The sequence below is a fragment of the Chionomys nivalis genome, chromosome 1 (assembly GCF_950005125.1).
Source record: "Chionomys nivalis chromosome 1, mChiNiv1.1, whole genome shotgun sequence".
Lineage (NCBI taxonomy): Eukaryota > Metazoa > Chordata > Mammalia > Rodentia > Cricetidae > Chionomys > Chionomys nivalis.
In genome coordinates, this window is record NC_080086.1 from 33,861,988 (window position 1) to 33,874,560 (window position 12,573).

The 12,573-nt window shown below is 40.5% G+C and overlaps 1 protein-coding gene across 1 annotated transcript; it reads right to left on the reverse strand.

Moving 5' to 3' along the window:
• Positions 1 to 1,380: 1,380 nt before the first annotated feature.
• Positions 1,381 to 2,364, reverse strand: LOC130870910 (olfactory receptor 6C75-like). The gene has a single exon (XM_057763903.1). It carries the CDS (start codon positions 2,362 to 2,364, stop codon positions 1,381 to 1,383), a length of 984 nt encoding a protein of 327 aa, XP_057619886.1.
• Positions 2,365 to 12,573: the final 10,209 nt, after the last annotated feature.

Genomic DNA, 12,573 nt, shown 5'->3' on the forward strand with positions numbered 1-12,573 from the left:
AAAGCAGTGTGCATCCCACAAGTGCAAAATGGAAAAGCTTGCAATAATTAGTCAAGCCCAGTTTTTTCACTAATGGACTTATGTAAATCTGAAATTACTGTTATTTTTTCATTAATCACTGAAACAATGATGATAGAACATCCAACCATGGTTGTGTTTCTTCATTACCATTTGTTGATTCCATATATTCCTACATTTTAAAACTACCATAGTTCATACACACACATATACTTACTGTGCCTTCATTTATTAGTCTACTTGTATTATTTCAATATCATTAGCTTTTTAGGAAATTTTATAGTTTTGAACTTAAGACTTTCTCTATGTCCCAAATTTTATGACACAATTAATCATAGCTGAAGGCTCTTTTAAAAAATTGGTTTTAATCTACTTAAACTTTGTCATCATTGTAAACTTGATTTTAACTTTGTGGTCTCAATATTTCTTTCAATTGGTCCTTTCTATAATTTCTTCAACTGAGGGTCAATTTGATAACAAAACAATTCAGGTCAAGCGTGTTTCCTGCCTTGTTACCTATTCAGCTCATCTCATGACTCATGATTGACCAACAGATTCGTTTCTCCTTGGTGCTCAAATAGGGGCCTGACCCTCTCCATAAAGTCATTTCAAGAGCATTATCACCACAGTTAGACTTCTTTCCCCTCAGAAGTAATTTCTCCTGCATTGTTTGCATTTCCCAGCATGGGAACCCACATAACAACTGCACTCTGCTCCACATTCATAGCTCTCTGGCCCTTTGTTGGTCCATCAGTTCTGGAGCGCAGACTGGAATCAGCCTGGCAAGTGAATAAGAGCAATGGGGACTTTGGATATCAGTGCTTTTCATCATGGTGAAAACTAGAGGTGTAACAATGTCCGCTTATAGATAAACGTTCTTCATGGGAAATAATTGCAGTGAGTGGTGTTAAATTATTTATTACTATCATGACAGTTATTGTTAAGGCATCATTTAAATTTTGGTATGACGATCACTTATACCTGTTGTTGAATACATTTTATATTCCTGGTACTCATGAGTTTACTTCTCTATTCCCAACTCCATCCTCATAGTCCCTCTTTATTTCTCCATCACTACAAAAGAAGTATGAAACCCTAGCTTCCCAGACCCAACATATATCAAATAACGGTATTGATAATTTGGGACACTTTATTGAAAATGTAACATATGCATAACATGTATGAGGCTTTGGTTTTAATTGCCACCTAAGCTGATACAGAAATTTTCATCACAGGATTATTAAAACCTTCAGATGGGTTCACTGGATAAGTCATCAATTTTAATATCAAATAAGAATTTGAAAAAATAATATACCGGATGATTTCTATAAAACATTTATATAAAAATGGAGTTAGACTAAGTCAAGGGGAAAGTGCATTCTTGCCATGATATCTGTGAAATTTGACCCTGGACAGTGCATCCCTGAGAGCCTGGTGGACCTGCTTGTTGCGCAGGGTGTAGATGGCAGGGTTCAGAAGCGGGGTCACTACTGTGTTCACAAGAGCAGCCTCTCTGTTGGTGTCCAGCCTGCTTGACTGCTTTGGCTTAATGTATATAAATATACAGCTGCCAAACATCAGCGAGAGGACGATGAGATGAGAGGAACAGGTGGAAAAAGCCCTCTGTCGTTCCCTGGCTGATGGCAGACGCACTATTGTGACGACTATATTGCCGTATGCAAAGACGGCTATAAGAAGGGATGTAAAAAGCACAATTAAAGCAAAGTTAAAAAACAGCATTTTGATAGACCTGGTTTCTGAACAGGAGAGATTTGCCAGTGGTCCGAAGTCACAGAAGAAGTGAGGAATGACATTGGGGCCACAGTAAAATGATCGGGAAAGCATTGCAACTGGAATGGCCATGGAGAGGAATCCCAGAACTAAACAGACAGTAACGAGAAAGACGCACACCCTTGGGCTCATGATGGTGTGGTAATGCAGAGGTTTGCAGATGGCCAGATACCGGTCCAGGGACAACACAGCAAGAAGGAAAAAAGCAGTTGCCCCCAGGAAAAGAAAGACAAAGGCTTGGGTGAAGCAGGCTCCAAAGGAAATCCTTTGCCTCCCTGAAAGAAAGATGACCAGTAGCTTGGGGATAACAGTTGATATAAAACAGCATTCGACAAAGGAGAAGGTGCTGAGGAAGAAGTACATGGGTGTGTGTAAGCGGTGGTCCTCGCAGGTGATGGCAATTATGAGCATGTTGCCCACAAGGGAAGCCAAGTAGGCCATCAAGTGCACTAGAAATAGGAGGATCCCCAGGTGCTCGACTGCAGGGAACCCCTCGAGGATAAACTCCTGGATGGCTGTCCCATTCCTGGTTGCCTCTGTCATCAGCGTGTCCATGTCTTCAGTCTGTCACTGAGCGGTTTGCAGAACCGTGACTGAAAGGTGGAGAACTGTGTGTTACTAAAACTGTAAATGACATGGGAAGGCAATCAGGCTTGTAGTCAGTGCATTCAATATGCCATTATTCCATTGTTAAGGGGAAATTACTGATTTTAGACTATGACTGTTTTTACATTGCGTGTACCCTAAAATACTAACTGTAGAAAACCTGCATATGCCACACCCTCCATTAGGGAAAATGTCATTCATCAGTGTTGATGATTTTACCAAGTTGCTCACTATTCAATTATGATACATATTTCTGATAAGATAGCTTTCAAGCAATACAGACAAACATTACAAAAGGAAAATAACAACTTGAAAATCAACCTGGGTCTGGGAATACCACTCGGAGGTAGAATGCCTCTCTAATATGTACAAATCTGTTTTTGGTTCCCATCTATGCAAAATAAAAGAAAACAGAGCAAACCATAGAAACCAAAGGTTAACTCATAGATACTAGAGAGATGTCTCAGCAGGTAAACGCATTTGTTGTTTATGCAAAAGACCTGGGATCAATTTCCAGAACCCACATGGCAACCCATAATCATCTGTACCTCCATTTCAAGGGGACCCAGTGCCCTCTTCTGACTTCTGAGGGCACCAGGCATGCAGGTTGCATACATACATTCATGAAAGCAAAATACTAAATTCACATAGAATAAAAACTAATCTTCAAAAGTATTAACTCACAGAAGGGATTCATCCCACAAAATATATTCCTTCATCATACCTTAGCATTTGTGTCCACGTTTGGCCATATTATTATCAGCAAAACATCCTGGAGTCCCGGAGTCCCATCTGCAGTCCTATGAAGCGAGTTAGATCAGAAGAGGCACATAAGTAACTCTGGTTGGATTGTCACAGGTTCATGTCTGGCTGCTCTCACTAGAGCCCCAGATAAATAGTGAAAGAGAAATATTTCCCCTCCATCCTGTGCTTGATGGTCAGTCCAGGGAGAGATTCTATCACCTGATCTTCTTAGTCAAGATATTTAAGAAAGTCAGGATGCTGGGGAAGTGGGTCAGCAGGTGAAGTGCTTGCTACCAAAGTGTGAGTTCAGACCCCAGCCCCTGTAAAAGGCCACAGTGGTGAAGTACATCTGTAACTGGACGGGGGGAAGATAGGCAGATCCCAGGGGCCCACTGGCTCAGCAAGCCAGTCCAGTTGAAACAATGAGCTTCACATTCAGCAAGAGACTCTAGCTCCTAAAATAGGGTAGAAAGTAAGGATAGAACATATCCAAAATCTACCTCTGACTTCTACATGCACATATATAGTTAAGCTAACACACACATATGAATATTCACAAGCACAGACACATACATATACACAGAAATATAACACACACTTTTATACATATATACAAATGAAGAAAATAATGAAAGACTAAAGAATACTCAAGTTTGAGAGTTATCTCAGTCTACAATGTGAGTTTGGTTCCCTATAACCTAAATTGAAGAAGTAGGAAGAAGACAAGAAGAGCACAGTAGCATGCTCTGTGATGGTGAGCTGATGCAGATGATGGATTGTTGGGTTTTCTTGCCAGCTAGCCTAGCCTCTTTTGCACGTTCTAGAGCAACGAGGGACTTAGTTCAAAATTAAAAGTGGACAGTGCCTGAGAAATACACCTCTGGACACCACATACATGCATACACACACACACACACACACACACACATCATGCACAGATCTATATACACAGAAAAGAATGCTTAACAAAGTAGAAAAGACTTCCTGACTTAACTCCAGTGATGATTCTGATTCATTCTTCCTCCTAATTCCTATGTTAGTAGAGTAAGTATTCTTTCCTCCTAAATTGATAAGATCTGTGTATGTGAGCCTTTGTCTCTGTGCAACTGGAATCCATCTCAGATCTCAGACCTCCCTGTCAAAAATGGAACAAGCAAATACTCTCGCTCTTGTTGTAAGAGTTGTAGTGAAACCGGATGGAAGAAAAACACAGCAGCCATTTACAACAAGCAAATGGCAAGAGGCTCCACTCTCACTGAGGACACACCCCTGTCCCAAGCAACTCACAACATCACACTGAGGCCACACCCCTGTCCCAAGCAACTCACAACATCATGCTGAGGCCACACCCCTGCCACAAGCAACTCACATCACACTGAGGCCACACCCCTGCCACAAGCAACTCACAACATCACGCTGAGGCCACACCCCTGCCACGAGCAACTCACAACATCACGCTGAGGCCACACCCCTGCCCCAAGCAACTCACATCACACTGTGGCCACACCCCTGCCACAAGCAGCTTACAATATCACGCTGAGGCCACACCCCTGCCACAAGCAGCTCACAACAATCAGAACTCAGGCCTCTGCTATTTAGACTCTCAGAAAAAGTCAACACATTGGTTTGGACAGCTAAAAAGTGTACATATAAACAGATGTCCATAGTTTTCAAAAGATAAATTCAATGTGTGCATTAATCAATTTACAGCCTAAGAGCTGGATTAAACCAAATTTTATTTCTCAGTGGAAATCTTTAACTCTATGGGAAAACAAAAACTCACATCACCTCACTGTTCTCTAAGAATTGAGAAGTGCGTTCACCTGGAATTACCAAAAAACTTTTGTGCGGCTCCAGTCGCCCACACCAAATGCTCCCTTGCGTGCTCTAGCATAAACAAGCAGCCCTGCTGCTAGGAACATACTCCAGTCAGGGCACAAGGCAAGATGGAACACATAGATACTTTCTACAAAGATGCTATTTCTCTTAAGTGTTTTCCAAGACACTGAATTTGCTACTCCCATTACCACCACCACCATTGCCCACCAACACATATATATTCCCAGACTGAGAAGATACTTACACCACCAGAAGCAGAGATGAAAGCGATATGAATTTGCCCTAACATATACTTAGCACTGTACTGTCTCTTGATACTAATCAGGGTTTTTCAGGTCCAGTGAGTGGCACCAAGAGACACTAAGTATCATTAGTAGATGGAACAAAGCCATCCACAGACCTGTGTACTCTAGGATCCTTCATGATTGGGAATTTGGCGTGGTTGTAAAGGGAATACCACTCAATTAATAGTAGTAAAATTAATAGTAAATTTGTATACTGTATTATTATATCTGATAATATAAAAGATTATTAAGCATAATGGCTGCTCTTTCATTGTGCACAAAATATGAGCTTGCAAATGTCTTCATGAAAATATTTGAAAGTGGAACACATATAACCCTCCACAGTTCATTAATTTCTAAGTTGCATAATATTTTTAATGCAGGATTGAAAGGTCAAATGGAGCTAGCTAACATTCATGGCACATGCCTGTAGTCCATGCATTCATGTGGCTAAGGCAAGAGGATTAGTGTGAACTTGAGGCCAGCCTCAGATTCACAATGAATACCAAACCAGCCAAGACTTGAAAACTACATAGCATGCTTTGATAAATTTTTTAAAAGCCACTTAATGCTAAAATGAACTTAATTGCTAGGCCACTGTGCAAGTCAGGTTTTTCCAGAGAAAGAGTAATAACAGAATAAACTCTCATTACAGAGATAATTCACTAGATTGGTGTAGGCAGAGACTGCTCATTCAGTTCCCCACTGCTCAGACCTAAATAATCACACAGAAACTACGTTAATTACAACATTGTTTGGCAAATGAATCAGGTATATTTCTAGCTAGCTCTTACATCTTGAATTAACCCATTTCTATTAATTTGTGTATTGGCACAAGGCTGTGGCTTACTGGTAAGGATCTGGTGTCTATCTTCTTTAGCAGCTACTCAGCGTCTCCTTGACTCTCTCTATATCTCTCCCTGTTTGTGTTTCCCACCTGGATCTACTCTGCTAAGCCATTGGTTGAAACAGATTCTTCATTAACCAATGGTAATATAACACATTCACAGTATCCAGAGGGGAATCCCACATGAGATTGCCTTACACAATCTGGGTGAGTAGTCCATAACTGAGTGGCTGCACATCAGAGGCTGAGAACCCAGTATGTACTCAGTCCATCATACTTGTTGCCTTTGCAGTTATAATTTAGTCTTGAAAGCCTGGTTAATTCCTGCCTGGATCAGATCTGTTAGGTGTGCACAGGCAGGAGAGCAGGGTGGATTCCCATAGTCATACACGGAGATATTTCTAGGCTGTGCAGTGTGCTGCATGGCAGATTTAGCTATTACTCAACTATAAAGGGTTTATTGCTGCAAGCTCCTTCCCAGAGTTCAGGTGGTGAGAAAAATTTCTATCCAGCAGTTCCAGAGCTGGCAGTAAATGTACCTCTGGCATACTGAAAGGTTGAGAGAGGCGGAGCCAGCATTCAGGGCCACTGAGACTATACTGCTTACCAGAAAAGAATTTCAGATACACAATAGGACAGATTTAGACTGGAGGCCTGCTGGTCTTCAGTCCACATTGGAAGACTGAAGAAGCTGAGTTCTGGCATCTACTCTGCTGTTTGACAACAAGATTGATGTACTCATCAGCAAGAAGTAAAGTAAGTAAGCCAAAGAGCTATTTTTCCTTCAGTCCTCTGTATATGTTGGATAACACCAGAAGATGCTAAAGGCTCTTGGGAAGGGTATTCCTCTCTCAGCTAAAAAAGAAAATATCGACACAGAGTTATCCAGAGGTACACTTCTTAGTTGATACCAGATCCAAACAAGTTGACAAAAAAAAACCTTTTCCTTCACTAGTTGCTACTTGCCATGATAATTTTGTCACAGCATCAAAAACCATAGTTAAGACAGGCATAGGTACCAGGATTGGGGTATTGCTTGTGATACCTATGTATTTTGGAGATAACTGTGGAAGGACTTTGGAATTTTGGGTTGAAAAAGTGACTGAGTGAGAACTCAGAGCTTGGTAGAATACTCTATAGGAACATAGAAGAGATAGTTTGCACCTCATGCTGCCAGTAAAGTGTGGTAGCATAAGAAGTACCAAGGTGATGCTCACTTTGAAGGCATGAAGGGGTCATGTAGAACAGCTGAGGTTCAGCACAGCATGGTAGAATAGGGTTCCTGAAAAAAGCCCAAGAGAGGCCCTTGGTGAAGGTGTCCAATTGCAGCACAAACCACAAAGTTTTGGAGATGCCGCTTCCATGTGACAATTGCCAAGGGCAGAAGTAGCTGTGGAATGGAGTTGGCCTGTGCCCAGGAGAAAGATGCATGTGTTGTGAATGACTGAGCTGGATAAATAGAGTTTTTAGAAAAAATAGGATTGTCTTTGTGTACCAGACCTCAAACACTCAACCTTTTATACAGTTGAGTGTTTTATTGCTTAATTTGATTGTGACATGTAACAGGCATGTGCAATGTTAGCTTGCTCCATTTGACCTTTCAATACTGCATTAACAATATTATATAACTTGGAAATTAATGAACTTTGGGATATTATATGTACTCACTTTGTGAGTTCCTCTCTCTTAGAATAATCTAGCTTTTATTTTATTGGACAGGAGGCCTGAGTTAAAAGATCTTAGAATTTTGGAGAAACTTTGAAATTTAAGTGAGACTTTGGATTTTTTCCTAATATTTTTACTGTTTATTTGGGAACTTCCCATCATGAACCCCCAGCATCCTCACTTCCAAGTCATCCCATATCTAACCTCCCATCTTTGGAACATCCCCATTCAAAAGAGGAAGAAGAAAAAGAAATAAAACAAGTTCAATTTGTGCTGCCCATCTATTCGCAGGAGCATGATAAGACTCCCAGTGGCCAGGCTCTTGAAAGGGAACTGAGTCCTCCCCAACCACATCCTCACCAGAAGCCATCAGTTATGAAGAGCTACACTGCAGCATCCTTATCACAATTCACATTAGTTCTCTTGATGTCTTTCTGTCTAGGCTATTACCTTTGGGGGTGCTGTCAGGTGGAATAAGGGTGAACACAGACGCTTTTCATGTCCCTCTTTCTCAACTGTGAGTCTGCAGTCATCAATACCATGGCAAAGGTAGCTCCCGTGCCCTTAACAGTCCACAGAAGCACAGGTTTCTAGTGACTGTGTGGACCACGGACATTCACATGGTCTCCAGTGTCACTAGACATTCACATGGATCACAGACATTCATGTGGTCTCCAGTGTCAGCACATGTCAAGGACCTAACATGATCTCCAGTGGCAGTACAGAGCATGGTCATCAGCATGGCCTCTGCTGCTGCACAGACCGTGGATTCCATCACAGCCCTCAGCTGCAGAGGCCCAAGTCAAGGTCATGTCCTAAGATGACAATGCAGGCCCCTCACACCAATATGCCTCCCTACCCAGCAGGCCCAAGGTCACAGACGTCAGCATGGCTTCAGACGGCAGCTCAGATCACAGACATCCACATGACCTTTGATGGTAACACAGGGCACAGACATCAACATACCCCTCAACCGCAATAAGACCATGGACCCAGACATGGTCCTCAGCAGCACATGGACCAAGATATCAACATGGCCTCAGGTTGAGTACAGGCCACTCAGATCATCATGGCCCCCTGGTGGTTTCAGGGCCCATGGACATCAACATGGATTTGGGTGAGACTTTGAAAATTGTCGAGAAACTTTGACCTTTGATAGCAACTTGAAATGTCTAAAGTTTTAAAGTTTTTTTTGAAAGACTAAGTGTTTAACTTTTAAAAACAGTGGGACTCATAAAAGTAGGAATGCTTTATATTGTGATTTTGTTAAATATTGAATGTGAGTGTTCCTACCTCTATTTTTGTATGAGTATGCTTATAACTTTGTCTATATTGTATTGATACATCTACCATATTACATTGTACATTTCTACCTCTGATACTATGACATTGTTTACAGTTGAAGATCATTGTCTTCATATATTGCACAGTTGTTTATTCTTTTAGTCTTCAAAGTTAGATAGGTATTGAGAATTATATGTTTGTCATATTTATTTTTAAGTTAATCAGGTCTTTTAGTTACATAGAGATTATATTTAGTATAGATAGTATGATCTTCAGCCTCTTCGAAGAGTTGTAGAAAATGGCCTTTAATCTAACCTAAAATTTCTGTGCCAAAGAGACACAATTACTCCTGGCAACACCACTCTACTCCCGAGAGAACGTTGAGCACCAAAGACACTCCACTGGGAGCTTGTCTTCTTGGCAGAACTGGCCTTTGGGTTAAGAAAAGCCCATACCTCAACTTCTGACAAAGATACAGAATATCCCTAAGTGGATAAAACAGGATTGTCTTATCTTGCCAAGACAGGGTAGGATAGTCCTAAGAAAGTTCCTTGCCTTTAATAATGGTATGCCAGTTATGTTAGGCCTTAGCCAAAGTTGGTTGACTCAACATTGCAAACGAGACTTTGGGTGATTGCCCAGGTAGTCAGTTGTCTCTGTCAATTGTTGCACATTTTGGATATCTCTCGATTGTTAAGTAATATTTATTCCCTTCTCAGATCTTTGACGGAGTTGAAGATTATATAATTGTAGTTACTCTCTATGTTATTTAGACTCCTTAAGATAAAATGTTTAGCAAAAGTTTTGTTCTCAATATTGTTTGTTATATTTATTATTTGTTATTATTGTATATAGTTGCATTTGGTTTGGTTCTATCTTATTTAGACAAAAGGGGGAGATGTAGGGACATAGCCCCACCCATTGGGGGCGTGTTCGCCTCGGGCTAATGTTTACGGATAAAGCTGCCGGGCGTGAGCCCAGCAGCCCCTTTTTTCTTTTGCTCCGCTTTTCCAGTGCTCCGCGGGAACCTGTGGTCCTGTAAGTCTATTTCCTTATTAAAGCTGTATATATCTATATAATCTGTCTACATTCATTTGCGCCGCCACACTTTTATTGAAAATAAATTATTTTCTCATACAATATATCCTGATTACCTTTTTCCCTCCCTTTATTCCTCCCAGGTTTCCAAACTTCCCTTAACATCTGTATCCACTCTTTTCAGTCTCTCATTAAGAAAAAAAAGACCTCTAAGAAATAATAACAAAACATAACAAAATAAAATATAATAAGAAAGAACAGAAGCCATCACATCGAAGTTGGACAAGGCTATATAATTGTGATATTAATGCTAATATGTCATCTTGGGGATGATCAGAAAGGAAAGGCTCTAACTGAATACTGATGTGATTGAGCATCAAGGTGAAAGGGGCCAATTGTGCTGGCTCATTTATGTTCACATGACACAAAGTTATCTGAGAAGAGGGAACCACACCTGAGAAAATGCTTCTGAAAATTAGCCTGTAGGCAATCAGTGAGGCAATTTTCCTCATCAGAGATTGATGGGGGAGGATCCATCCCATTGTAGAAGGTGTCATTTCTTGGCAGGTGGACCAGGGCTGTATAAGATCAGCAAGTCATGGAGAGAATGCTGTCAAGCAAATCCCTCCATGACCTCTGCTGCAGCTCCTGTCTCCAGGCTCTCAACTTAGTCCCTGCCCCGAAGTCCCTCTAAAAGCTGAAATAATCCTTTTCCTCCTCAAGCTGCTTTTAGTCACTGTCATGGTATGTCATCACAGCAACAGAAACCATACCTAATATACACATCTTTGGCATTTACCTAAAAGTCTCTATATTCTATTGCAAAGATACTTTCTCACTACTGCTCATTGCTGTTCTTTCACAATAGCCAGTAGGAAGCAATATAGATGACCACTGACTGATGAGTGGATAAAGAAAAAGTGGTACATCCACACTACAGAATGCTATTCAGTTTAGTTTTCCCCATGTAGTTTTACTCTTTTGCCCTATCACAAACCAAGACAGTTCCTTTATTAACCAATGGTATTCACAGCATAGAGAGGGGAATCCTACATCACTTGATTATGCTAACTTTAAATTACCTTCACAATCTGGTTATTTTTCTTTTGGAAGTCAGTCTTGTGTTGTGTCATCGTTTGCTATTTTGTATCCAGGAGAGACAGAACTTATGAATATTATAACAAATGGATCTATATAGTACATTTTCTGTAAAAAAAAAAAAAACTGTTATTTAACAAATTGTATTAACTCTACCACAAATCCCAATGCTTTCCTTACTGTTCATCTGCTGTCATATGTTGCTGCTACCAATTAATCTTTCCCTGCCCCGGTAGGAAGTTTATGCTTTATTAGCATTAGAATGGTTTGCTAACTCTCTCATGACCAAAAAGATTCATGGCTATATTCATTCTTGGCATTATTGTTTTAATAGCCATCATGTGGTCAGCACTGCCAACAGCAATACACACAGTTAATCATGTGAACTCTTCATCTAGAAATGTTTCACTGGCATTAATTTCTCAGGAAAGGATTGATCCAAGGCTGGCAGATAAAATGCTTGAGAAGAAGTCATTCTTTACATGGGAACTCAGATTCAAACTGATAAGACATACTTAAGCACAGCACGTCCTGTTAACTATAAATGGATTTGTGTTGGTCCTCTGCCTTTCAATAGGTCAGAGATTTCCTGGGATCAAATACAGACACCTAGGAGGTGTTTGGAATAGTTCCTAGCTTGCTGTCAATATGAACACACTTCATTTCTCAGATTAGTGCCATTAGTCATCCTAGGCTGAGAAGTCAAGAACAAAGAATAATTTTTGAACAAAATTGTTGACTGAATTACTGAAGGACCAAGCGACCTCTTCTGCAGAGGAGAGATGTAGTCTAGGAAACAGGGAAGAGATGCCTGTGGTCTTGTCAGAGGAACAGCAGGTGGCAATTGAAGCTTGAGATGTCCTTCCGCCAGGAGGTGAATCCCTGATGGGTGAATCTTGGATAGGCAAGGCTCCAGACTCCAGAACGTTTTTTTGCTTCTGCTGAGCCTTTGCTTGTTTGCTGCTGCCATCTTTCTCTGGCATCTGGCATGGTATAAATGGGTCTGAGGAGAGCCCCACTGCCCATAATGTAGTGTGTTTATCTCATGGAAACATCCCTTTTACTGGACATTTTACCTGTGGAGTAATATAGAGATGATTTCTTCTTAAATACTACTGTCTAATTGATAAAAATAATATTAGTTTAAATAGAGTTTTGATGATTAAAAATAAATATTAGGAAGTGTTACAAAACTAGGGCCTATGAGCTTCACCTAATGAGCTGTATATATCATAGTTGATCATAGTCAATGATTTAAAAAAAACAAATGAGTCCCAGGAGCCAGGCTTGCTTTAATTCTTTTCACCTTAATGTTGAAAGATGCTTGTACTTACTCATAAGTAGTTTTTAAACATAAAG